The sequence below is a fragment of the Phragmites australis genome, chromosome 6, assembly GCF_958298935.1.
Source record: "Phragmites australis chromosome 6, lpPhrAust1.1, whole genome shotgun sequence".
NCBI classification, from domain to species: domain Eukaryota; kingdom Viridiplantae; phylum Streptophyta; class Magnoliopsida; order Poales; family Poaceae; genus Phragmites; species Phragmites australis.
Genome location: NC_084926.1, coordinates 7,046,199 through 7,073,552, shown reverse-complemented (window position 1 = coordinate 7,073,552; position 27,354 = coordinate 7,046,199). Strand labels below are relative to the sequence as shown.

Below are 27,354 nucleotides of genomic sequence, written 5' to 3'. Positions count from 1 at the left end.
TCACCATTTGTAGAACAGAAAGTTTAGCACCCATGTCGTCCGCTGCTCTGGGGACTCGGGGGCTACACCATCCCCCGTCCAGCACCTCCAACAAAGACCTATCTCCGGCCGTCGTCGCGCGGTCATCAGCGGCGGCGGCCAGGGCTCCGGCCTTGTCTGGCCACCCCTGGGTCGGCAGGCTCAAACGGCCGCCTCGGCTGCCTCCGCATGTGCGTGAGCTCCTCGTCTTTGGTGACCAGGGCAAGTTCGCCTCAAGGGGACCGACTTTCTGCTGCCGGTTCAGCTCCTCCATGCCCGGATCTGTCGGGATCCAACCAAATGTTGTGTCTGGAGCCGGATCTACCACCTTACCAACGGTGGGCGCACTTGGGCGGTTGCTCCTACACTCCGCCGCTGTGCTGCGCTGCGCTGCGCTAGCTGTGCTGTGTGGCGCTGACCAGGCCATGTTGTGATGCGTCGTTGTGCTGCGCCTCCTTGTCGTGCCACGTTACGCTGCCTTGCTGTGCTAGACGGCTATGTGAGGCCCAGCTTCGGTGTGGGCTGGCATCCCCGGTGGTTGTGCTGCTCTCGGCTTCTCCCCTCCTTCGCGGGGGCTCCTGGTGGGGGGAGGGTGTTAGGATGATGCAGCTTTGAGGTCTACTAGTTGTCAGGCGCGAACTTTAGGGCGGTGGAGTTGCGACGAAAGCTTTGCCTGTTTGTCTGCCAATGCCGATGTCGTTGGCGCCCTTGGGTGTCATCTCCTTCCTTAAAGCGTCATTGGGGTGACTCAGCCTCCCTTGCGGTTTCTTCAGGTGAAAACCCTAGCTGGCTCTCCGGTTGAGCGACGATGGCGTCATCATCGCTTCCTTCCTGAAAGCATCGTTTCGGATGGCCTCCGCGCTCTTTGGTATCTACTTGTTTCTCTTGTAGGTTTTACCCCTACGTTCTTGTCAGAGAGGTGCGGTGTGGGAGCAAGACTCCACCGATCGAGTGAGAGAGTTGCGACGTGAGAGCTGAGCTCCGTCAATCGAGTTGTGTATGACAAAATTGTCTAACTAGTTAGCGTGCGAGTTAAGTTGTATTAGAGTTATCTATTTGTCTAGCTATGCCTTTTCGTGTGAAAATGTGTTTCATGTTGAAATCGTATTATCGTGTCTCGGGTTATCTACCGGTTCATTTAAACCGTGCAGTTACGAGATTTTCATGCCTAGTTTACCTCTCATGCGGGTTCAAGAAAAAAAATAGAACTAGCACAAACTAATGACCATGACCACACTAGCTGACTTTTCATACAAATCCGTGTTCAAGTCTTACTGACCATCATGCAGATTCGCTGGATTCGAACTCCTAAACAATAGGCAACTGTTTTTCTGGAAAAAGAGAGAATCAGGCATCTGATGTCTGGACAATTCATCCAATTATTATTTTTTTTTTGGCCACTTTTCTCTTCCTGCTCTGAACTGTACTTTTCAGAGCAAAATTGAAGAAATAAAGGCACACCTAGTAGGCGACCACTCCTATGGTTCCAGAGCATAGACAGCGATAAACCTGGACCATAATATCATCTTCATTTCACTTGGAACAGCCCGATGTACACAGTGGGAAGTAATAAAAGGTCTCCATAAGCAGGAACACAGGGATTGGCCAACCAAGGCTGCCAATAAATTGCCAGTTCAGGACTGGGTGACAGAAATTACCTGAGACAAAACAAAGGGTCTCATAGAGAATCCGTATCCACTTAGCAAAAGCAGTGTAGCGTCGACTATAAATTATCATGGGTAAATGTAGTACATATTTACAACACTAAGAATTCACGATTATTCCATAGGTATAAACCTACAACTGATCACATTTATGATATCGATGAAACCAGTGCAGGATAAAGAACTGATGCGATGGGTTTCTGTAGAGGGACCGGTGACATCTCACAAGACCTCATCTTCTTGCACATACAGGCCACCATCAGTCTCGATGGGCATCGAAGGTGGGGTTCCAGGTGGAATGCAAGCAGCACCATTATCTCCAATAACAGTGCATAATGCCTCGGCGTCCTGAATAGCCCGGTCAAGATTGATCTGATCACTGAGCTCATTGATGAACTTGAGGACAGTATCAAAGTCCATCTGCTCCCCAATTATCCGCTGACGGTATCTTTTCAAGATTGCTACGCACAAGTATAAGTGGAAGTGTTCTGACAGATAATGGGTCCACAGAACTTCCCACAAGAGCAAGATCTGGTCAAAACTGAACTCCCTGCAACCAATAACAAATCGGGGCGTCTTAGAATTTAAGTGACCAGATGACTGATTAGCCACATTTTTCTACAACTCAAGCAATTGGCCAGTAGCTCGGCACTTACTGAATAAATTGGTTTCTTGTACAATTCATCTTTGTCAACAAAACATATTATAAAAGAAAGCTCGGCACTTACTGAATAAATTGGTTTCTTGTACAATTCATCTTTGTCAACAAAACATATTATAAAAGAATAGGAAAATGATAGTACGCGATAGTATGAAACAGCTCAGGATTCATCCAATTACACTGGTAGACCAAGAAATAACTTTGCCAGGGACCAGCAGTTAGACCAGGTCTGAACTCAAAACTCTTTTCAATTGAGCACCAGCAAAAAAGGCAATTTTTCTTAAATAAAGTTGGCCTCAGAACTTCCAAATCTACTAACATGATGATTGATGGCCAGTGGTCAACGCTTTGCCAGGTAAGAGGACTGATAGAGAGTAGCTGGAAAGTACTGGGACTACCAACAGTGAGATACTGTAACAACAGCCATGCAGCTGGGTAGTTTGGTGAAATTTGACCTTTTTACTTCTTAGAAGCAAATTATAGTTTCATGTTCCGGATTACCTTTTGAAGACTTTAAATTTATAATATAGTCAAATGTTTAAGCTACGGAAAACTATTTTACTATCTTATTATCAAGATTTATAAAAGCGGCTCAAGGAACCTACAGCATAGTACTAAAATTAAGAGATGAAAGCCAAACTAGAAAAGAAATTCAAGTGCGTAAGATGAAATACACGTACAATTTAAACACAAGAAAAGAAAAAGGTTTACCTTTTGAACTGTATAAGAACCCAGCGAAAACAGAAGTAGTAGTTCAAGCAGTCGTTCTGCCTAAAGTAGTTGTGCAATGGAGGATCAAGAAGCTCCACAAGCTGAGGCACATAGAAAAAAATAGCATTGTATATTCATAAATTAGAATGTGGGTAAAAGTAATTGCTGTGAGCCCTAAGCCAAAAGGTATTCATCAAAGACAATTGGCACTGAGGTTTTGAATGCCCTGGTGCGTGAAAAAAGTTAAGAGCTTAAAGGTTTCAAAGGATATAGAGGTCCTTGGGAGTTTTAACAGTATTTTCTTTACCAAGCTTTACAATTGTTTCCCAATAATATGAAAGCTAGAAATCATAGGAAAAGGAACTGAATAATGCATGTATATATATATATATATATATATATCTGTGTGTGCGCGCGCGCGCGCCTGGAGCACAGTGGATTTGCATATTTGCACTGACACTAAGCAAAATTCCATTGAGATGATAGACCCATTACTGGAATCTCTGTCACAAAACATTGGAAAATGGAAAAGGAGCAACATGATGCTGCTAAACTACTCAACACTTGGCATGATGAATGTAGAGTCCAGACATACCTTGGATAATGCAATTAGTTGAGCATGCATGCCATTCTGGTCGCGATTAAAATTGGCTCCTAGCCGTTCCATCAAGGTAGCAAAGCACCAAAATGATTCAGACTCATCTTCCATGACATAAAGTATTGGTGCCAAAAAGTCACTCATTCCCTGGAATACAGAACACCGGTATCGTAGTATAGTTTCAGAATGACAATAGACAAAATTAGGAAGAAGGCCACTCCCTCAAATTATTGCGCTTGTCTACTTAAATCGTGAACGCCATTTCAAAAGGAAAACAAGAAAAATAATTTTTTGTAACATTTAAAGTTCAACTTTTGTACCCCAAATGATCAGTTCACAATATCATATAGATAACAAGAAAATAACATCAAGATTTAATGGGTTAGTATCAACAACCAAACAGCTAATCTACCAACAGAAAGCTGCTGTAGGAGTCAGTACAGCAGAAATATAGAAAAATATCTGAGAAAATCCCAGGCTTGTACACACATCTACTAGGATAGCATGCCTAAGCCTGTTAATAACTTAACAGTTATAGTGATAGATACAAAAGTAGAAGTACCTAAACAACGAACAAATCTGTCAAGGTCTTCGACATTCCGTGTATATGTATGATGCCATTGTCTCAAACGAGTAAGAGAATGAAGAATATATTCAAGCATCCCCCCCCCCCTCAAAAATTAATTCAAGTGGTTTAGCATAAGTAGTCGATTTTGTTTCGCACAGTCAGCTGTAATAATTTTACATGGACAGTATGTAAGATTAAAACTTACTTGGCAATAACCAAGGTCGAAATTGTAGAAGGAATATGTCAACAGGATGTCACGTAGAACTACAACATTTCGATTGTCATCTCCTTCATAGTAGGGAACAGATCTATCTGTTCTCACCTTGATACAAAAAGTATTATAGTATCAATGTAACTTAGAATGGTATAATGCAGAATTGCAAATATAAGGTCAGTAGAGAGGACAAGAGGAAACTTATTATACCACATCTTTGTCAATAAGTCCTTTTCTTTCCCTAAACTTGGTGAATCTTTTTGCTTGTGTTGCTGAGATACTCTGCAAATAGTATCAAGCGTAATCATGCATACTTGTGTAAATGAGGAGCAATGCATGTCTCAAAATGTGAAAGCATTGTCCAATGAAAACTGAGAAGCTGAAAGTGACTAGCAATATGTTTACTGGAACAATCAGAGTGCTTGTATTAATGCAAGTACTATGGTTTCAGAAAAAAGAACAGCCAATGGAGATTACGTTCTTAGTGTTCTTCAGAGACCACAACCTTGAATTCTGTAACTTGTTGTAAAGTTATAAGTTATATAGCATATAGACATGTGGTAGATCTACATCAAAATAACCTGCCACAAAACGATGGCCTAACGTTCTAGAAACTCAAGCTGTACTTCACAGGCAACCCACAAACCCCTAGTTGGTAATCAAAAAGTCCAAAAGACCCCCCCCCCCCCCCTCAAAAAAAGGTTCATCCAGAGTTAAAACAAAAATGTATCATCCAGCATCAATAATTTACATAGGCAGACAAACTTATGAACCTTGACTGACCTTCCACTGAGATTTTATGGCTTCATATTCTGCTCGTTTCATGGCAGCAAGGTATTCCCTCTCAGCATATGTTGAATCATATTCATGATACCCCAACAAGAATTTCCAGACCTATATATCCAATATCAGAATATATGTACAACAAAACCTTGATTGCTAGTTACAAAAAATCAGGGGTTTAAGTATAAAACCTCTTTTCTCAAAACAGGATCAACTCCCCCATAGAAAACTTTTTTCCTCAGCGCCTTCGAATCCATAACTCTACCTTCAGGATCTAAAAAGGCACTCCACTGTCCAAAGAAATTCCAGACAAACAACAGAAGATTTCAGAGAGGAAATCTGGTACTGGAAACATTATTAATACAGGAATATTGCTAGATGGTTGGTGGAGAAGTTCCAAGATGTTACAAATGTGTGGCTTATCTATTACCAGCCCCAAAGGGCAAGATATATAGTACAAAGGGATACAAACCCTACAAAAGGGAAAAGGCGCTTTTACCCTTAACCCCCCCCCCCCCCCCTCTCAAATGCAAGGCATACGCAACAACATTGCATTTGAAGAGGGTACACATTACAATACTAGATAAACATCCAAAGGCCGAGTCTCCACCATTGTCGTAGCTTGCAAATCTTGAAAACCTTACCGAACCGAAGAGGTGTGAAGAGAATCACAATGATAAATGACAAAGAAATGCCTCTAGTCAAGAGTCACAACAGAGGCGACAAAGAGTAGCAACGGATGCGTCACGCATAAGCACGGACAAGTGCCGCTCAAATCTGAATGGGTCTGGACCAAACAATCTGCAAAGCTACAAGCAGCAGTTAGGGGCTGCAGAAGGACCGAGAAGGCAAAACCGCATCAACGACGATGAGAAGTGATTAGCCGAAAGCATGGCCAACTACAAAATGAAACGTAGCAATTGGCAACCGACAAAGATTTTATGGACTCGCGTGGCACGAACGACTCAAGGCTTGAACACAGCGAATTTGGATGGATGCAACAGAACGACTCAACTAGACTCGGATACTAGCAGCAGCGACAAAAGTAGCGGGCAGAGCAGTAAGCATCACCACTGTCGAAAGGTGCACGCATAGCAAACAACCCCAGGTGCTCTGCTCCTGATGGGCTAAGATAGTAGCACTTCAGCCCATATATGCAGCCCAATCAGCAGCAAAACATGGCCCATGGGACCAAGCAAAGGACGCATGCATGTAAAATGTGGCTATGAGCTCCTCCAAAGCAGCACGTTGCAGTCGACCGCTCTGTGCTGGACTTGGGCGCGATGGCAGCGAGGAGGGTGCTCTAGAGGAGCAACATCCCGGCAGCGGCAACCTCCTTCAGCAGATCTGCAGGAGCTTGGAACAGGTGAGGGAGCAGCAGCCGCAGAATGGGGAAGAGGAGACTCAACGAGGCGACGGCCCCCCGAGCTCGAGGAAGAAGGACGACCTGCCTGAGAGAGCTCCAGGTAGCAGCGGCCCATGCCTCGGCAGCACCCAGCGCCAGGGCATGCCGAAGTGGCGGCGGCGGCCCGAGAGTAGATGCGAGCTTCTAAGGAGCAGGTGTGCCGCCACGAGGTGAGGGTCGCGGCCGGAGGTGGAGCCCCCCTTCCCCCTTCTCAGCTTGGATCCGAAGATGAGGACCAAATGACGGAGCGCACCGACTAAAGAGGGATGGCAACCCCGACATGCGGCCTGCGGAACCCGGGAGGCACCAAGCAGCTGAGAGATAGAGTCGCCCCACGGAGTCCGAGCAGGGGTCGACGATGGTCGATCATGGAGCTTGGGGAGGCATAGAACAGGGTGGCGAATTGGCGGGTTCTAGAGCGGGAGGCAGCATCACCAGTAGAAACACGCGGTGCACGCGCGCAGGAGGTGACGCCGACCCGATCTGGGGAAAGACCGGCCGATGGAGGTGCAACAGCGCTTGGACTTGCCGACGACAAGGAAGCCATGCCGATTTGGCTTGGCAACGAGCAGATCTGCATGCCAGAAGGTGCAATGGCGGCGAATCTGGCAACCACGGCGTGAATTTGGGAAGCTACAGCTCGACGAAGACGATAGTGACCACAGGTGGTAGCTACTCTGCTGTTGCGACACACTACTACTAAACTACAACTAGTAGAGGCGGCCGCCCCCGGGAGCGAAGATTGCTCCTCCTGGGGGCAGCAAGCGGAAGCTCTTGTGGAGCTCCTCTGTTGGGACAGAAGAACTACCTTACAGCCCTGATACCATGTTACAAATGTGTGGCTTATCTATTACCAGGGCAAGATATATAATACAAAGGGATACAAACCCTAGAAAAGGGATGACACTTTTACCCTTAACACAAGAAACTAAGAACACGATACACAGTTCAAATTGGGACAATTCTTACGGGCTAAAAATTTAGGCAAGCTTTTGGTTCATGCAATTATTTATCTACAACCTTGAAAATTTGTGTCATTCATATCGACGATTTAACTACTTAATCCAAAGGTTTAGTTCTTCTACCAATAAAAGCGTGATTTGAACATTATTGGGCAACAGTTCCAATAGAATACCACTATCCTAAAAGTATACTTGGAATGCAAGCCATAAGTTCAAAATAAATTGTACCTCGGGCTCAATAGAGTCCGAGCCAGAGTGGCTCTGGGGGCATGTATATTTCCAACTGAAGTATCACATCTATCAAGACTGAACGGAAACTTGGTTGCCCTGAGGATCATAGTACTTTTATACTAATACATGTACCAGAAACCTAATGTCGATCTCGTCTCATTGTAAAGTCACAAGTGGCATATCATATTGTTATGGCTTGTGATTTGTGGTAGGTTTCTTAGGTAATAGTCGTGGTTGATGGGAGAGCGAGGCCGACACCATCGCCTCCCCGTCGTTGTGGAGGAGAAGAAGAAGACCAAGAGAGGAGGTTCGGCTGAGAGAGAGAGAGAGAGAGAGAGAAATCGGCAGCAGGGGTAGGGAGATAGGAACAGAGGAGATAGAACGATAACTCTTTGCTTGCCTTTATTATGAGTATTACCTCTCAATATACAAGGAGGTGATTACAATCCTAACATGACTCAAAATCTTAACTTACCTAATTTATCTCTTGCTGAATTGGAAACTAAATCAAACTCTATCTCCTAATCAAAACAAATCCGATTCCTACCAAACTTATCTCCTAATAAAAAGGAAGTTATGATCTGCTGCTGCTGTCCCACCGCCGGCCCTATTTCCAATTATGGCAGCTGTAGGCCCAGCTCATAACACGCGTTGTTATGTGCTGAAAATACTGTTCACAGACGGTGCTGTAGCAATATGCTCACTGTAGCAGCAGTTTAGAGATAAGATTAGTTGTTAGGGATCAGATTATATTAGTTAGAGATAAGATCTATGAGTTAGTCTTAGAGATAAGATTTGTTAGTTTCGATTCTTAGGGTCGGCTCTTATATAAAGAAGGGTGCAATATCTATTGTAATCAAGCAAGAAGAATAGATCTAGTTCTCAGCCCCTTTCTCTAGTCTACCCTAATATGTTGTCTCCCTAATCTATGGTCTAATCTCTTCTCTAGCAGCCGACGCTACGCGGCTATCCTCCTAGCGGGTGTTTACCCTAACATTTGGTATCAGAGATGCCAGGTTCCAAATCTAGCAAAAGTTCAATTGCTCAAGCCATGGAGGGATCTACATCGTCATAGCCGCCATCATAGCTTGATGACGAGCTGTCTTGCAGGAAGGGGCAAAGCTGTTCTGTGCTGAAAACACTGTTCTTAGAGATAAGATTTGTTAGTTAGTTTAGATTGTTAGGACCAACTCTTATATAAAGAAGGGTGCAACACCTATTGTAATCAAGCAAGAAGAATAGATTTAGTTCTCAATCCTCTTCTCTAGTCTCCCACAATATGTTAGTCTCCACGATCTATGGTCTAATCCCTCCCATAGCAATCAAGGCCGTCCGCTATTCTCCCGGCGGATGATTATCCTAACACACGTGGACTCAGTTATGGACCTAGCCATAATTCATAATGTTATGTTCACAGAGCAACTACAGCATAGACTTTTAATGTCATGAATCAACTGAACTTAAATAAACACAAATATGTTCAAATGACGTTCTCAAGAAATATATCAGAAATCAAAGATCCGTTACCTCTTCAACACTTAGTGGGCGATCTCTTTGTTTCCCCCACACCAGAGGCAAATGGTCAGGCTGCCACAAGAGTGGGGAAACTGATGTTACAGAAGTTTAAGTATGTGCAATTAGTACCAATATTTGAATCAAATGTAACAATAGATTCAAAGATTTAGTCTAGATTTTGTATGCAACTGCCTTAAGAAGTCGTAATTTAATGCCGCAATCTGTAATCTGGTCTGTCTATATGAATACAGAAACAAATGCAAGATGTATTACCTCCACTGAATCTGAGGGCATAGAAGCCTTTTCTGGTGTTATTTGCTGATTTTTGTGCTTATCACTTGCCTTGTTGCCCAAAACATATTCTTCCTGTTGTCGTCCATAAGCATAAGCACCACTATTGTCCCGAAAGAGGCTTGATGTAGTATCTCGTGCGAACTTTGTAACCAGTGAGAATTTCTCCAAAACTTGAATTGAAAGATCACGACCCGGATCATTTGATTTGTGCTTTTGCTTTGAGCCATATTGAGACATGCTAGAAGACGCCCCATGTTTGTCATCATCCCCATGTCTGGCCTCATCAACTGAACCAGTGAAACTGAGTGAATTTTGCCGTGACATGGCATTTGCCACAGAGACTACTCCTGGAAGCTCAAGAGATGACAAGCTTTTCTACAAGGTGACCACAGAAATGGAATAAGGTGAGTCAGCCATCAATTTGGGTAACATTTGTGTCAGAAAAGGGAACCTTTTAGAGGACAGACTAGGTTAGTTCACAAATGATACAGAAAAGGGAACCTTTTAGAAGACAAGCTAGGTTCGAACTTAACAGATTCAAAAGGTCAAAAGCTGCTGCAGCCAGAGAAAACAAGAACCTAACAGAATTTCCTATTGAAGACCAAACAACTATTTGGCAGGTAGGCCTACAACGACCTTTTTGAGTACTATGCCTAACCTACCAGTAGAAGAACAAAACTCCAATACGAGTTTAGAATGGTTTATTAGCTACAAAAAATCTAAAACATGATAACACACCTGAAGAGGATCTTGAAAGTCGTTGACAAGAAATAGATTAGGATCATCATCCGACCTTGCAATAGATGAGAGAACATTTGAACCATATATGTAGGGTAACAAATTTCTTCCACAAAAATAAAGAATTTAAAGTGTCTTTGTATTCGAAATTTTGGTCATTATGGCTGAAACTTTGTTGTTTTGCTACTTAATTATATTTAAATGTGCAGACTGATGCTAGATATTCACAATTAAACAATCTCTCCTAGATAGGTTGCAAAGTCAACAGTTGTAGTTATCTCCTTAAGTGTAGATTCATACGGTATTAGGATGTTACCCTATCGAAAAATCTCATTGACAACTTGTAGGCATGCAGATACTTGGTAGCATTATTGTTCGGATGATTCACCCATAAAGAAAACCAAGCGATTTTAGTCCAAATAACATTATTCTCCATTTGTTGAAACCAAAATGTTAGTTAGACCATTAATACATGAAACAATGAACAACAATGATCACATAATTAGAACCATTTGAACCAGGAAAGAAAACCTGATAATGAAGACATGTTGTTTTAGTGTTGCAAACAATTCACGAATTCCACCATTGTAGAAATAGAATGGAGGAAAAGCCAGGCCTGCAAAAATTAGCAGATAAGATAAATAAGCGTGGTCCACTTTTTCCGATTTTCTGTCAGTACGTGTAATTAATGATTATATTTAGATGGAAGAAGCAGAAATGTGATTATGTGTCAACAAGATAGGACATGAATGCTAATCGGACCATTATCAATGTACAGATCACGTGAAGTTTGAAAGTCAACTAGAAGAACGTCTCACCTGATGAGAGAACAATTATTATGTAGTAAAATCCAAATGTTGGGGTGTGCTTACGGATGAAGCGCACATCACTTAAAGGCAAGGCCTTAATAGTGTACAGATTTCTATCTGCGTAGGATCAGATAGTTGGGAGAGAGTCAAGCATTGTCACTGGTGTGCTTTAATTGCCAAATATCAGTCTGACTAACAAAATGTGACAAAATAAACTATACTTGCATACATTTTTCTATTTCCGCACTGATTGAACTAGTGGACAAAGAGTTGACTCCTTCATCCGGCTCCCAACTCTGTCATAAACATTGACCCAAACATTCAGAAAAAGAAGAAAGAAATGAGCAATTAGGGAATGACATGAATCATCGTAAAATCCACATCCAGGTAGCAATAATCCTCTGGGTTCTCAGAATTAAAATTCTCCCAGTCCGATATCACATATTCAACTGAAAATATAAAGGGAAACACCAAACAGAAATAGTAGCATGTTACTAATCATCAGCATAGATTGACCATAAATATAACACAAGTCACACAGCATGTAATCCATTTAGTAACAGAATTCACCATCCTAGCAAAGTTGCGAAGGCCCAAGGTTCAGTCCTCATGGAAGGTTGTGTGGGGACTGAGGACTACAGCTCTGTTTGGCATAGCTGAAACTTATGAGGTTTTGCTAAAAAGCGGCTTTTCACCAAAAGCTAGAAAAATCAATCTCAACCAGCTTATCTGCTTTTAGTTCATTTCATCAGAAACCAGCTTTTCACTTTTATTGTTGGCTTCTGCTTCTCATAAGCCAAAAGCTGAAACAAACAGGGTTGTGTGCTATCATATGAGGTCAACTAGAGTATTTGCTAGTGTTGTTACACGCTATGTTCTAGCAGACTGCACCCTTTTAAAAAAACGACCATTTATGTATGTGAAAGCTAACCACTGAGGGAGATGTGGAGGATTGCCTCACCAGGAATAAGGATCCCTGCTGCAGAAAGAGGCGCAGCTTCCCGCTGATCCGGCCAGAGCCATACTGCGTCGGGTGGATGGTCACACGGTCCTTCTCGTAAACCACATCCACCCTCGCCGTCTCGTCCGAGCATCTGTCTGCCAAATCGCTCCGCATCACCTTCGACCACCAAACAAATATCAGCTCGATCCAAGAGGAAGCATAGAGTATTCATCGCCATAGCATGCACATCACAACGAAACCAACAAATATCCAGAAATTATCTAAGGACTATCCACTCCAACCCAATCCAGTTGCGTGGAGACAGAGGGAAACTACTGCAGTGATTAGCATGGAACAGTAGAACTTTCCCCAAAATAAGAGTAAAGCGATCCCAAATCCCAATCCGCCATCGCGCCCCACCCCCAGCGGCGGGGATCAGCGACCTAACCTAACAACTCGCTCGAGCCCCCCCCCCCCCTCCCAAAAAAAAATCGCGCTCAGGAGCAAGCGATATAAACGATGGAAGCATCAGGATGACCAGGAGTGGAGGCGGGTGCGAGTACCATGTGGTTGGCAGCGGCGGCGGCGGCGGCGGCGGCGTAGTCGGAGTCGTCGGAGAGGTCGTGGAGTTCCGGCGAGCGAGGGGACCCTTCCTCGGCTCCTGCTGCTGCTGCTCCTCCACGCATCGCCACGCGGAGAGGTGCGATCTCGGGTTTTGCCCAATCCAAACACTTTGGGTCCGTTTGGTTGGGATGAGGTGGGATGGGATGGGGCGATCCCTGTTTTTGTGTTGTTTGGATCAGGGGCAGCAGGGATGGGATGATCCCTCCTGAGGAATATTCTCTCAATATGCTGGATGAAGATATCCCTTAAAATATATGGGATGAAGCCATCCACCTTTGCTAATCATGCACATTAGTAAAATAATTAATGATATTAGTATACTTATATTACTTATTAGTACATATTACTACGAAATTAGAATTTGTACGGGTTAATGTACTAATTATTGCTAATTAATGAGCTAATTAGAGTATGATTATGGTTAATTAGTATATTTTATTGTTAATTAGTAATGATTATGGCAAAAGTAACGTTAATACATGTTGGTGCATGTTGATTAGTGTATTATTAATAATTATTATTTAAAATTAAAAAATATAATTAGTTGATGATTCTCATCCTCATCCGTCCTCGTCCCTCTAACCAAACAAAAAAGAGACTCATCCCATCCAACCAACCAAACAAAAAACAGGATCATCCCATCCCTAAAAACAGGGACGGCCCTATCCCATCCCACTTTATCTCCCAACCAAACGGACCCTTTGAGGCTGAAGAAGATATAATAATGGCGTGGTTGAGACCACCGTGTTGCTTTGATGCGTGGGAGTGGATATTGCTAATTTATATGGATGCATGTCGGATCAAAACGGTTACAGATAAATACAAGTATATCACTCGCCAAAAATACAGACAATATATGTATAAAGAAAATATGTATTTTTATTGACAGAACTGTAATTTCTGATACGTGACACAGAACCATTTGTCATAATCAACAACATAAATAATTTTCATTATACTTTTGTCAATTTATGTTTTAATAAATCGTCAAGCCAATATTCTGTAGTTTGACATTTATACAGCATAGGTGCCAGCCGATAGAGAGCCCAATGCGCATCCACCGGAAACGAATCAGACGAAAACGCTTTTGCTTCCTACTACGTCTTGCTTGGCCTCAACTCTCGAGAGGAAACAAAGATTGCCCCGTGCCTTACAGACGAAGGAAAAGACATCAGCACGGGCATTCCTTAGCCGTGTAAGCCTGTGAAAGACCCTCGAGTTCGATCGCCGACGCCCAACCCCAGCTCCGGGGCAGGACGGACCGAAGACTAGAAAGCCCATATTCAATCGAAAGTCCATAGCAGGGTGCCAGGGTCCTACCAGTGAACTAATTTTGTCTACTTCCAGATGTTCCTGGCATTCTCACTGCATTTCCAGACGCACAGAGATATGCAAGACAACCAGAGCCGGAAAATATTTCCCATATGACAAGGCCAACAACACTATGTAAGGTCAACCAAGTAATCTGAACCTGGCAAAAGGAACATCAATTACAAACCAAGCTACTGGTGTTACAGGCATAATTGCCATTGTACAACTCATCATCAGCTACTTCTGTGAGCGCCATCAAGCTATGTCTACCACAAATATATTCCAATTACATGACAAACATAATAAAGTGGAAAATCTAGTAGTGCATCATCACCAAGCACACGCCCTACAGTTCCCAAGAATGCGATATCATGAATTGAAAGCAGAAAAGCCAGAAACAAAATATTCAGCCCCCTCTGCAATTGTCATGTAGTGAAGAAAGACCATAGCTTTTTGCTGATTGAGTGGTTTCGCCTCTCAGAATCATCATCCTCATCATCATCCTGTTCTGCCCCGAGCTCACTTCCAGATGGCGTCATAGGCACATCTGGTAATACATCATTCACAGTATCACCATCCTCCTCACTGGCGCCCTCTACAGGAGGGTGGGCATCACCAACTTCACCCTAAAATGAAGACAATGTTCCCGTTAGCTATGGCCCAGGATGTGTTACCCAAAAAAGGCACCCACTAGACCCAAAATGACAAAAGTATCCAAATGCTGAAAAACCTTTCAAGGATAGGGAAAAGGGCATGTCATTACATCATTAACAGTACATGGCTGCACAGCACACAAATGGAATAAGGCATATTACCTGGGAAAACTCGTGCAACTGTGATGCACCATAATCAGCAGAGTCAGATGCCCTCTTGCTCCCGGTGGCAGGTTCCACGACCTTTGAGATTCCTTCTGTGTCATCAGCAGCGGCTTCTACCGTGTCTTTACTTCCTGCCTTTGCAGCTTTCCTTTTGTCAGCTTGGACTGTTGTGGCGGCTGCATTTGCACTTTGGCATGATACAATGCAAAAGTATTAATTTACTACACAGAAAAACAGAATGGCAAACAGAATGGAAGACAACCCAGAGTAGATATGAACAGGGATCAACAAAGATACTTACACTCTAGTGCGTCTCAAATTGTACCGCTTTTCTCCCGGGACTTGCGCCACTGCCTCAGCAGTTTGCCGCCTCTTGCGACCCCGCCCTCCAAGTGAAACACTTTCTGAATGTGCTTCGCTGCCTTCTTCATCTTGTTCACTTATTGTAGCTCCAGCAAACCGCCGCTTCCGTGTACCACCCACCGCAACTGAATTTCCCTGACCATCATTCTTCTCCTCAAAATTCTCGCCAAGTATCACTTTAGCATCTTCAACTACAGCACGAACAGATCGTGTCCTTTTCACACCACCTTTTCCTCTACCCTTCCTGTTTAGTTGGCGCCGGCCTTGCTTCGACGTTTCAGGCTGTAAATCTGCTTCAGCAGGAGCTGCAGAGTCCTTTCCATTTTGATCAACAGAGGCAATAGTTGCATCAACTGCCATGTCATTAGTACCATCAAACGACTGAGCACCAAGAATATCTATACAATTATCTGCTACACCAACAGAAGACTCCATCTGGACATCATCTGCTATGTCATGCCTTTCAGACTCTTCATTTCCCCTTGCTCCACTGTCAGAAGGGAGATCTTCTGCATCAAAAGAATCATGTGCTATCTCATAGATAGGAGTTGGCTCACAATCTCCATCACTCTGTGATGCTTCCTCCAGCCTTGCACCAAAAGGTATGTTCTTCTCTGCTGGCTGTTCTGATGACTGCTCACCCTTTTTTCTCGGAGAGAACTTGAAAAGCCTCGAACACTTCTGTAACAAAGATAAACGACCACCTGAATTAACAAGGGTTCCTGTACCTGGTGCTAATGTATCGGCGTTCAAGGAATGATCATCTCCCTCAACAGCCAAACTGGGGTGCTCAATTTCAACGCTGTCTTTAAGAGCCAGAGAATCTAATCCCTCAAAAATAGAAATCCCACAGTTTTTGCACACCTTGTACTTTTCAAATAAATCGATGAGGTTATTCCTGTCCCTGTTATATGTTTCTCGACGGAGCTTCAAACTCTGGCTCAGCATGTGAAGACTATCGATGTCTTTTCTAATATCTGCCTTGTCAGTTTCCAATTTTTGTCTGTCCGCCAGTAGAACTTCTCTTTCCTTCCGCAGCTGTTCTTTCTCCAACAATATCTTCTGGATCTTGGACTCATTCAACTCAATCGCATGTCTGAGTTTATTTTCCACAAAATCCATTTTATTATTTAACTCATTTTCCTTATCTTCCAGTTCCTTCTCTTTACTTGCTTGTTTTTGCCCCATATCCATCTCCAGTTCATGCAGATGAAGCTGCAACTTACGCTGCAGATCAGCACGTTCTCCCTTCAGAAATTCGTCATTCTCCATTCGCTTGTGCATTATATCATCATTCAAAACTTTTTCCTTGCGTTCCAGATTCTCCTGCTGTTCCTTGAATTTTTCTTCCATTTCGAGCTTTGTATCATTTAATCTCTTTTCTTCACTGTCACGCCACCTTCCTAAATTCATCCTCTCATTGTTTAACATCTGGGCCTCCTCTTCTAGGTGAGCTCTTTTTTCATCTAGCTGTTCCCACTCTTCTTCAAACTTCTGCCGCTGCTTCCTCAAATCTTCAATTTCCTCCGAGAGGGAATTGCTTCGCATTCTATATTCATCAATTTCCTTCTTAAGTTTTTCTTTCAGCGCACTATGCTCCTGCCTCTCTTCCTCTGTGAGTGTCAGATTGTTCTGCTCTTCTAATATTCTTTCCTTTTCAGCTTCTACTGCAGATTTGATTCTTTCAAGCTCTGATTTGTACATCTCAACTTGCTCTCTTTCATGGTCCAATTGCTGCTTTTCTTGCTGTAACTTTTTCTCATCATTTTTTAGTGATTCCTCCCACTTCTTCAGAGCTGTGGATTTGGTATCAAGATCATTCTGCAAACCTTCCAGTTTTTTCTTCTTATCATTCAATGCCTGCTCACTTTTAGAAAGTTCAGCCTCCAAAGATTTGAAATCTTTCTCCCTTTGCACCAAATCCACTTCCTTCTGTTTGATCTTATCATCAAAGGATTTCCTCTCCCTCTCCAGTTCTAATTCAAAATTCCGTTTTTTGGATCCAAGCTCCACCTGATGATCCTCAAGAAGCTTCTGAAGCCCCACCTGGGACACAATGGAGGGTGAGATCAATCTATTGAAGAAGAAAGAAGGCATGTAAAGAAAGACAATATAATGCACACAAAAATATTCTTAAGATTGACGCTTAGAATATCACATTCGTAGCAGGCATGACGTGCTATAAGAACATTAACAGCATAGGGTGAAAACTATTTGAAAAAGCACAGTGGCAACCGCTAAGGTATACTCAGAATAGTGGCAACCGCTAAGGTATACTCAGAATAGTGGCAACCCAGCAAGTTTGGACCTCACCAGGTTGGCAATACATTATAGAAACCAATTGAGGAATCATAAAACTGCAAGGTGCCCACGAGAAACTTCGCAATATGCACGAAACGGTACATAGAACAAGCCACGTGACCAACACCAACATAAACAGTGGCATTAAGTGTATCCATTTATTTGTGATACCCAAATGAGGAACACGCAGCCTATTAGTCTTTTGCACTTACTTTTTCTCTCACATTGGCCTTTTCTTCGCACTCAACCAATCTTTTTTCTCTTTCTTCCAATGCCCTGCACTTTGAGTCAGCATCCTGCAATTGGCTCAAAATAAAACAAACAGAGCTCTTAAACATCAACACATAACGATCAGACGATTGGGGATAAGAGAAGACAGTCACTAATCAATTAGTTACCTTTTCCAGTGAATCTAATTCATTTAGTCTTTTATTAATATCATCTTCTTTAACCTTCAGAGTAACTTTAGTGGCCACCACTGTCTTTTTTGCATCCTCTAGTTCTTCTTGTTTTATCTTCAAAAGCTGATCATTCATGTTTGCTCTCTCCTCTCGGTCATTTATGGATCTCTGCAAATCAACAAGTCTATTCTGACTTTCCTTAAGCTTTTTCTCCCAGTCCTGAAGTGATTCTTCCTGCTCCTTGAATTGCTTTTCTCTTGCCTTCCGCCTAAACATGGCAAAACAATGAAGCACAATATAACCAGCTAAACACATGCATAGAACAACAAGACTTAGACAAAAACTAGAAAATGAGCAAAAAATGCCATACTCAGTCTCAAAATACAGTTTCTCCTTTTCCAGTCTCCGTTGACGAGCTTCAATCTCTTCTAAATCCCGGTCAGCTTGTGACTTCTTACGGTTTGCCTCTGCAAGCTTGGCATCTGCAGCATGAAGCTTTCCCTCGATCTCCAAGGATTTTTCCTCCAAACTAGCTTCAAGAGACTGAGCATCAGTAATCTTTTTCTCAGCCATAAATTTAACCTCAGCTATCTCTGCACGAATCTCTCGAAGTGCCTTTTCAAGCTGCAACATTCAGCAAAAACAATCAGTCAAGAAAATTAGAAGCAAATTTGAAGATATAATCAAAAGGCTATTTTCAGGAAAGAGCGCCAATATTATCATTAGAAAGGTGGAAAGGAAATTGCAATACAATCCATGATTCCATGTACAACAGTACTCCTATCTAATGTAGATGTATTGTTGATGACTGGGACAGAACAGCGGATGCTCTGGCAAAACCGCTAGATGGGTAGCGTATTCCCTGAAAATTATTCTATGAGATCATTTTGGCCATTGGAGGACACCTTAAAATTAAGAAATCATGAGACGCGAGCAGGATTAGACGTTATAAAACACTTTCAACTATCACATATTTATAAAACAGTAGGATATAAATATACTTTGTGCTCTTTCAATCATGGCATCCGCAGATCAGAATAATGATGATAAACTACAAGAATAGGCAATTGGGGGATACGCCAACGTACGTCAGCTACACATTGTTTCTCAACACCCATTGTTTTCCGCATGTTCTCCTCCCGCCTTTCGTATTCTGATATAGCATTCAAATGTGCAGCTTGCTCCCGCTTCAAAACCTCATCTTTCTGTGTCAGTGCTTGACTAACATCCTCGAATTTGGCTGCCCACTCTTTCTTCTCAATTAAGAGCAGACCCATATTGTACTGATATTCATGTAGCTGTAAATACGCATATGAAAACACACAAGTAAATCACACAAGTAAATAACAACTATGATAATGACAAAAAACAACAAAAGGTAGGTTAAAATACCCTGATAGGAAATGAACATCAATGAGAAAAAGAAGAAACTGGAAGGAAAATTCATATTACACCAAATGCATGAAACGGAGGATAAAAGGAAGTCACATAAGACCTTTGCATAGGTGTTGGCATGTCTATTCTTTAAAAATGGCATTAACATGTTACAATTCTTTCTACAGCAGAGAACCTAACGTAATAAAAATTTCAAATCATTGCATACCAACATGACAAAGATTTAAAAGTTATAACGAAGCCAATAGGGCTCTGCTACTGCTTTATTTTACACTGCCTGGCCTACAGGCAAGAAAAGTTAGCTCTTCCTTGGGCAATTTGAAAATTGGACTACTTAAAGGAGTGGTGCATAGTAAACCCCTTACTGCATCTTTAGCAATGCAGAAATAACTTTGTTTACCAAATTTTCTTCATGCTTATAAAAGTTGGCACCAGGTTCGACTTTCCAAAGGCATGCCGGTCTTGGAGGCCTACAGATTCAAATATTTGTGCATTCTTTACAGGCTGATAGTAGATGATATGAAATCAGTCCGTCATACAATAGTGGAGCCTATTTCAGAGTCCTAACCTAGTTCCAAATTATTTCGGAGCAAACATGAGCAGAGAAACATAGTCCCAAATTAGACGAAGAAAAGTCACAAAAAGGCAAAGAATGAGCAAAACCTCCTGTTCAAGCTCGGCAACCATTCCTTTCCCCTTTCCAAGAGGCGCCGACGCGGCCGGAGCACCGCCGCCGCTCCGCTGGTTCGCCGGAGTCGGCGTCGACCACCCGGTCCACCCCTTTCCCTGCGGAGTAAACATCACGCCGTCTTGCTCCCAATTCTTTACAGCTCATCCAAGAACCGAAGCGCCTCTCCCTCCCTGCAACTCCACAAGCCAAGAGAACACACAGGTTACAACCAAGCTCCCTCCACCAAAACCCTAATTACCAAGAAAACCACAAAAAGAAACCGTAATTATCAAGAAAACCCAACAAATCCACCCATGGAGCACGAAGAAACCCCCGCATTACCAAGAACCAAGAAGCCGCCCACCGAAAGCTCCCAAATTGGAATATTTGAACCACCGGGACAGAAACCCTCGAAATCCCAATAACCCCAAGAACCAGGCTAAGGGAAACCGAACGGATCTGCGGGGAGGGTGCTAACTGGGAGGTTCCCGGCCCGCTCCCGGCGGCCGGACGCGGCGCAGAGGCGAGGCGGCGAGCGAGCGAGCGGGGTGGACGGGACCCTGGCGCTCGGGTCGGGGTTGTTCCTTGGAGGAAAAATCTATGCGTACAAAATTTTTCCTACGAACAGCTTACGAAGGAAACTCCTCACGTAGCCACGCTGGACGTCCTCCTCTCTCTCCTAATCAGCTACGAGTAGGGGGTTCGGTTGGTGGCTGGTGCGTCGTGCGGCGTCGTCTATCAGGAAAGGGGGCAGGCAGCAGGGGAGAGGGAGAGAAGAGGAACAGGGGAATGGAGGGGTAGCGTGGTAAATTCGCGAGGGCTGGCTCAAAAGCGGTGCTCGCGAGGGGGCGTGTGATGCTGCAAATGACCACGATGCCCTCCTAGTTTTGGGTTTTCGATGAGTGATCATTTGAGGCCGACTTGGGGCTCCTCTGATTGGACTATTATTTGAGGTTTAACGAGGACATCCACGTAAGTGAATAAGAGTTGCTTGAAAAGTGTTGTGCAATATGATCAATATTTAGATTCTGTATAGCAGAACTCTAGCTTTGAGATTTATATAAAATTTAAAGTTTATAAAATAAAATAAATTAATTTAAATATTTATTTTTAATTTAAAATAAAATTAAGATATCTCAAACAAAGATACTCTAACTGTCCTTAGTTCCAGCTCCAAAATTTTGTAAAGCTATGAATGACTAGGTTAAAATTTCTAAAAATAAAGCTCTGCTAAATAAGTCCTTAAACGTTCTTCATGCTAAAGGTAATGTCTTACAAAAGGGAACTTTGGAAATAGTACTAGTATAGAACGGGATAAATTGAGTAGTAATTTGAACTTTATAGAAAAAAATCTACTCCCTCCAATCATAAATACATATCGTTTTAGATAAAACACAGTCTCTAATGCATAGCTTTAACCCTATTTTCTATTATGATATATTTATAAAATCCATTCATTTTGTGATATTATTAAAGATTTTTTAAGATAAATCTATACATATGATTTTAATATTTCAAACTAAATATTTTGGAAGCTATTGTTAGTTAAAATTTTAAATGTTTGACCCATTTTTTTTCAAAATGACATATATTTATAATCAGAGGAAGTATTTTTTATAGAACTAGAAAAATATTTCCATATCCTAAACAATGATTTGAATCTACCTGATGAGACCTCGACCAATGTTAGGCCTTGAGTGAGCAGTGAGATAGGCGTTTTAGAGAAATAGAGGAGCTGTTTGCAAACCGGGGGATAAAATGATATCTGTATAGGAGTAAGTGTGTTATATTAGTTTTTGAAAGTCCTTGAAGATAGGCCCAAAGCTATTTCTATGGTTTGGAGATGAATAAAGGCTAGAATTTAAAATTTTGCATAATGCGTTTAAGACTGTTTCAATAGTATAACATATATAGTCCACATATATAGTCCACATATATATAACTTGTTTGACCTAGAAACTCGAATATTAGTACTTAATGCCCTTTTTCTAAATCATGTTTTCTACCGATCAATATCAATATATTAACGGTGAAAGAATTCTCAAGTTCTCAGACCTCTGCTACTACTGCTACTATAACAGTGGACCCTGAGTACGTATATGCATGTATAGGTATGTGTGTATATACGTATATGTATGCATGTATATGTATATACATATGTATATATATACGTATACATACATATGTAATTTTTTTTCGGAAAATTCTAGAAAATGTCAAAATGAATATTTGTTATATTAATAAATCAGCTAAAAAATCTAAAATGCAAAGAAAAATATCAAAAACTCAAAAAAAATGAAACAAATTTTTTTAGTTAGTACTACTTTCACCTACATGTTAAAACTATGTGCATGCATAAAAATACTATTGTTTTCTCTATAATTAATTAAATGTGTTTAACATCAATAATTTTATAAATAAATATTGAAATATACAAATTTGTGAACCTAATTTTTTTAGTTTTCTTTTGTCGTGCTCCATACAAAAAATAAAAAACAGGCGCGGCATAGACGCGCTAATCAGACTAGTTTGATATTTACAATGGTAGAAAATCTATTTTACTTTGCATATTTTCTCCCAACGTATGATGTTTTTACCCTACATTACTAGGGTTTAACACAGGATGAACATGGCTATTCATATGTCACTTCACTAGTTGTGGCTTTACTGCTCATATCGCCTATGCGATTTGTGCCCCCTCACACATGGAGAAAATCGATTTGCATGAGTTTAGTTGTTGGGCCCTCTTATATTTTACTAACGGTTCTTCGGGTCTTATATATAAAAACGATAGTACGACGAGCAATGAAAATGACTCCTTATTCTCTTGTGGCGCCACGTAGAATGCTACAAATTCTAACTACAACTACCTCCAAATAAACAATGCTAGACTGCTTAGTTTTAAGATTGGCGAAGGACGTGGACAAACCCAAGAGCTATATAATTTAGCTAGGTAGTGTTTGATTATGGGACGCCATAGCATGGAGCGGATTTATTTTATTTTGAGTTGTTTGGGTTGAGGGCAGCGAGATAAAATAATTTGGAATTAGGAATATTTTACAAATATTCAGGACGAAGTCGTTAAAAAAATAGTGGAACACAGTCATCTCATTTCGAATGTAACATTAACGATGGATCCGAGGTATAAAATAGACTCGTTTCATCACACCCATCAAATAAACATATATATATATAAATAAAATCATCTTATTTATAAATAAAATCATCATATTCTACCTCGTTTTCCAAACAAATATTACCTAGTCAATCAGGGAACGACACAGCGGCGTGACTCGTGCCCAGGGTGGAGTCTCTATTATGCGATACAATGCCGCGACCTTATTGGCCAGTTCCTTAAGCCGATGGTTAGGAGTCTCTATTACGCGATCCAATGCCGCGACCTTATTGGCCAGTTTCTTAAGCAGTTGGTTAGATCAGAATATAGCCGTAAGACGGCTGCTCAAAGAGGACAGGCAACGTAACAAGAGGACTCATAGGACATCTGCTGCGTTTGGCGTTTCGACGTCTGACTCTGAAATATTTTTTTTTTCGAGGCCGCCGAGCGCTCCTCCCCTGGACGCACGACGGGGGCAGAACCGTCGAGCTGCACGGCGGGGTTGCGTCGGGGGCCGGGACTAGTTCGGGGTGGATTTCGAATAATCGCGGCGTCTCAAAAAAAATATATCCGCGGCGCGCGTGACGGATCGGTGCGGTACTAAATGCACCGGCTTCCCCACTCTGCATCTCGCTGAGCGGTGGATCACCGCAAGGTCGGCAGGCGCGCCTCCTCGCAAATTAATGGTCACATGTGCGCGCCAACTTTACAGCGTGGTACGCCAAGGCGCTAGCCGCCGGGGCCACCGGGCCAGGGTGTTGGGAATATGTCGGGGGCTGCTGCGTCCGGAGGTTCCTAGTTTTTTTTTATTCAAGTAACATAAGCGCAAAATCATACAGCTTTTATTGAAGATAGAAAATATGGATACATCGTTTATTGCTAAAAAATTATTTTGACGAGTTAAGTGTACATATATTACATAAAAATAAAAATTATATAAGATAACATCAAATATATGCAAAAGCTATTATTTACATCAATAGATCTAGAAGTGATTCTCTACTGTAACTATCTTACAGCTTAATAATTAGTAATTTGACATAAAATGAAGTGATAAACGCCAATGTTACTCAGTATTTATGTAATGCTGAAAAAAATAATGATAAAATATGACCTTTGAGCGATCAATATAGAGAAACTAAGAGAGGATAAAGTAATTACTTAACCAATACTGAAAAAAACTAATGATAAAATATGATCTTATCTTGAATAGTTAAATACTTGTGTGTTGCAATAAAAATTCATGTTATGCACGAAATAATTGTATTTTGCACACTAACCATATGTCAATTAGAACATATAATCTGCACCCCTAAAACCGTCTAACACCACTCTAGGAGTGGTTTCAAGACCAAAAGTAGATCACCAATTTTGTGTTTTGATTAGTTTTTCGGTCATGAACTTTAGGGTTAAGTGTGACATCTTCTTTGAACTTTTCAATGGCATGCACCAACCAAAAGGAATCAAACTTGATTACGAATGGCGAAATATTCCTATATATATGTAGTACTACGACATGATTGACTAGGCGACAGACAGCAACGTAGTGAGGCTCCAAGCAGACAGCAGGGCGGCAAACACTTAATGTGTTTTTTTACTATTTAAGGAACCTAAAACTCAACAAAATAAGCAATCAGATTATTATTTTTGCTACAAGTTGGTGTGCATTACAATTATGAAACTTTATTGAAAAAAAGATACAATATGAAGGACGCTAATCCTTCTAGTGCGAACAAAAGGAAAGTTTAAATGCAAGCATGATATTCCCTGATATAAAATGGATAGAGAAATTGATGACGGTTGCATAAAAAAAATTAAGTACTATATTTAGATCACAACAACAAATATACAAATGAGCTACATAATTAACATATTTAAGCAAGTGACATGCAAATGATATAGCAAATAATGGATATATCCACCAATGAATGTAAACAGCTATAGTTTCATTTTGTTCAGCAAAAGCTAGCCCAAACTCACAGGTATGCCTATTTAGCTACTTCATATGTAATGGTCGGAAGTTGTAAGAGAAATATAAATGAGGTTGAAACGTGACTACAATATATTCTGCTTATCATTTGTACATCCATGTCACAATTAAATATGAAATAAATATGTAAGCTATAACGTAGCAAGAGGCTATGAGCAGTGCTCCATATAGCCTACCAAGATAAATGGGGAGTAAAATGATTCAAAATGCTGGAATTACCTCTATCATCTTTGTACGGCTACTATTGCTGAGCCAAATTAGCAAAAAATTCAATATAGACCACATTGTGAATGTTATCTATATGCTCAGCAGGCCCAGATTCAAACTAAAGTTTCTGCACACTTGCCCTTTCTACCATACAAATAAATAATCCAAGTGACTCACTCATTTGAAAAAAGTTTATATTTAAGTCTCTGCTTAAAAAGATAAAGTATCTTATAGCAAATTGTATGCATGTACAGTCCAGATATTTTACATTTATCATTCAAATAGATGCGAACAAGTCCAGAAATACCAGAATTGATGCCAAACCATTAATTTAGCATGGAGCAAAGCAAAGATGTATTTTAAATCATTTCTATTGAGTACGGATATGTGCTCTTCAGCAACCAACACAACAACAAAGTGCAATAGAAATTAAAATAAGATGAAGATGGCATGGAGTCTTATAAAAAGCAGAACACTTAGCTATATGCATAAGTTTAGACATATCTACGTTAGCAACAATTTAAAGAGGAACAATACAAGAATAAACAACAATGTGATCTAAAGCTTTTGGACAGCATGGCTACTTAGGAATCAGGTCGCTGAAAATGTAAGCATTAATGCAGGATATTAACCTCAAGTTTCAACACCACGATTGACAAGTGATTTCATGTTTTATAATATTTTATATAAAAGAAGGCCTATAGACAGCTTAAATAACGACCCTCCATTTGCCAACAAGTAATAAAGGTCAACTTTTGCCTAAGAAAGAACATTTGAAAAAGGAGATTATTGAACAGATTCATGAAATAAATGATAATTTAAGAAATCCGCTAATCCAACTCACATCCAATTCAGAACTGTAGAGGCAAACAATATTTGTTTCTTATGAGTCTACTTCTGTTGTATCTTCAAATTTATCTGGTAGTTCTGTATTTGAGTTTCTAGGTGTTGTGGTTATTCATTTTTAAGTTTCATCTATAGTTATGACCTAAGTCTATATTTGAATTGTTGAGAAAAAATGAACAAAAGTTGATCTTGCATGTCACCAATGCAGAGCAAGTTATTATAGGAAAATTCTAATGTGCAGCAACATGATGAACTCCGAGGTATGAGAACTGAAATTGAAAGGAGCCACGTGAGAAGGATTCAACATCGCTCCTCAATTTTAGAAAATTGTTATGCCAACATTTGCATAGAAAAATAGGTGAAAAATGATAGAAATGAAGTTAGTAGCGGACAGCCAGAAAGATAAACATGGGTGAGGCCATTGCAAGGATGGGCAAAACAACAAATTTTTCAATTGACGGAACAACAAATAAATTCTAGTTTAGAAACAATGAACTAATTTCTGCATCGAGTGAACTCATATGTCAAAACAAAATAATGGGATGTATTCATTTAGATAGAATGATAAGAATCAAACAGGACTTTGGCCCAAACATGAGACGTATGGAATTTGTTTGCTATAAAAATAAAAAAAGGAGAATATTAAGGTTAGGTCTCTCCGAAACTATAAACAAAAGAAAACCAAAAAGTAATTAAGGAACTAAACATCATATTAAATAAAGAAATTTTACTATTAAAAGTTTGACTATACAGAAATAAAATAACATATGTAAATACAGTACATGCTAAATATATAGCGACCCGCTCATATATATTGTCAATGTAGAAGATATCTAGAAGTTAAAAATACAATTTGAATAGGGATTTAGTATAGTTGAACCATGCCGATAGAACATCATCACACAAGCAGGCTAGCATGTGGAGTAAAAAAAAATATAGAATTGCTGCGGTGAGATGATAAGAATAGTATGTATCTTTATTCGAACAAATAATTAAAGAATGGTGCAGCGAACAATGATATGTGATAACAATAGTGACTATATCTACAACTGAAGATATTGATACTCTTATTAATACACAAGTGAATGAAAAAAAAAAGCTATGAGTAGACACAAGCGTGTGACAAAATTTATCTCGTGGTACTTGAGAATTACGTTGAATGTTTGTTGTATCATTTATTGTAGCTTTGGCAATAATAA

At 40.9% G+C, this 27,354-nt stretch overlaps 2 protein-coding genes across 5 annotated transcripts; both read right to left on the bottom strand.

The window, feature by feature from the left end:
* Positions 1 to 1,699: 1,699 nt before the first annotated feature.
* On the bottom strand, positions 1,700 to 13,542 carry LOC133921402 (uncharacterized). The gene is made up of 16 exons (XM_062366253.1): positions 13,443 to 13,542; positions 12,678 to 12,850; positions 12,133 to 12,291; positions 11,401 to 11,467; positions 11,181 to 11,288; positions 10,894 to 10,978; positions 10,363 to 10,417; positions 9,604 to 9,999; positions 9,343 to 9,402; positions 5,409 to 5,507; positions 5,218 to 5,328; positions 4,645 to 4,716; positions 4,426 to 4,542; positions 3,650 to 3,799; positions 3,055 to 3,155; positions 1,700 to 2,232 (listed from the first exon to the last, which is right to left on the bottom strand). The coding sequence occupies exons 2-16, from the start codon at positions 12,798 to 12,800 to the stop codon at positions 1,905 to 1,907; spliced, it is 2,031 nt and encodes a 676-aa protein (XP_062222237.1). The 5' UTR covers positions 12,801 to 12,850; positions 13,443 to 13,542; the 3' UTR covers positions 1,700 to 1,904.
* A 645-nt stretch (positions 13,543 to 14,187) lies between these two features.
* On the bottom strand, positions 14,188 to 20,798 carry LOC133921401 (nuclear matrix constituent protein 1a-like). 4 transcript variants are annotated; one of them, XM_062366249.1, is made up of 9 exons: positions 20,340 to 20,798; positions 19,991 to 20,188; positions 19,021 to 19,230; positions 18,303 to 18,556; positions 17,930 to 18,200; positions 17,744 to 17,827; positions 15,169 to 17,276; positions 14,865 to 15,054; positions 14,188 to 14,675 (listed from the first exon to the last, which is right to left on the bottom strand). In XM_062366249.1, exons 2-9 carry the CDS (start codon positions 20,126 to 20,128, stop codon positions 14,475 to 14,477), a joined length of 3,456 nt encoding a protein of 1,151 aa, XP_062222233.1. In that variant the 5' UTR covers positions 20,129 to 20,188; positions 20,340 to 20,798; the 3' UTR covers positions 14,188 to 14,474. The 4 variants fall into 4 exon arrangements, with proteins under 4 accessions (XP_062222233.1, XP_062222234.1, XP_062222235.1 ...); XM_062366250.1 differs by having other exon boundaries at positions 20,476 to 20,798; XM_062366251.1 differs by having other exon boundaries at positions 20,631 to 20,798.
* Positions 20,799 to 27,354: the final 6,556 nt, after the last annotated feature.

Coding starts and splice junctions, on each gene's coding strand:
- LOC133921402 (XM_062366253.1), bottom strand. CDS start 12,800: ATGCGTGGAGGAGCAGCAGCAGCAGGAGCCGAGGAAGGGTCCCCTCGC. Junction 10,418..10,893: donor CAACATGTCTTCATTATCAG/GTTTTCTTTCCT, acceptor ATCTATTGCAAG/GTCGGATGATGATCCTAATC. Junction 4,717..5,217: donor CCATAAAATCTCAGTGGAAG/GTCAGTCAAGGT, acceptor TACTATTTGCAG/AGTATCTCAGCAACACAAGC.
- LOC133921401 (XM_062366249.1), bottom strand. CDS start 20,128: ATGTTTACTCCGCAGGGAAAGGGGTGGACCGGGTGGTCGACGCCGACT. Junction 17,277..17,743: donor AGGCCAATGTGAGAGAAAAA/GTAAGTGCAAAA, acceptor ATTGTGTCCCAG/GTGGGGCTTCAGAAGCTTCT. Junction 15,055..15,168: donor AATTTGAGACGCACTAGAGT/GTAAGTATCTTT, acceptor ATCATGCCAAAG/TGCAAATGCAGCCGCCACAA.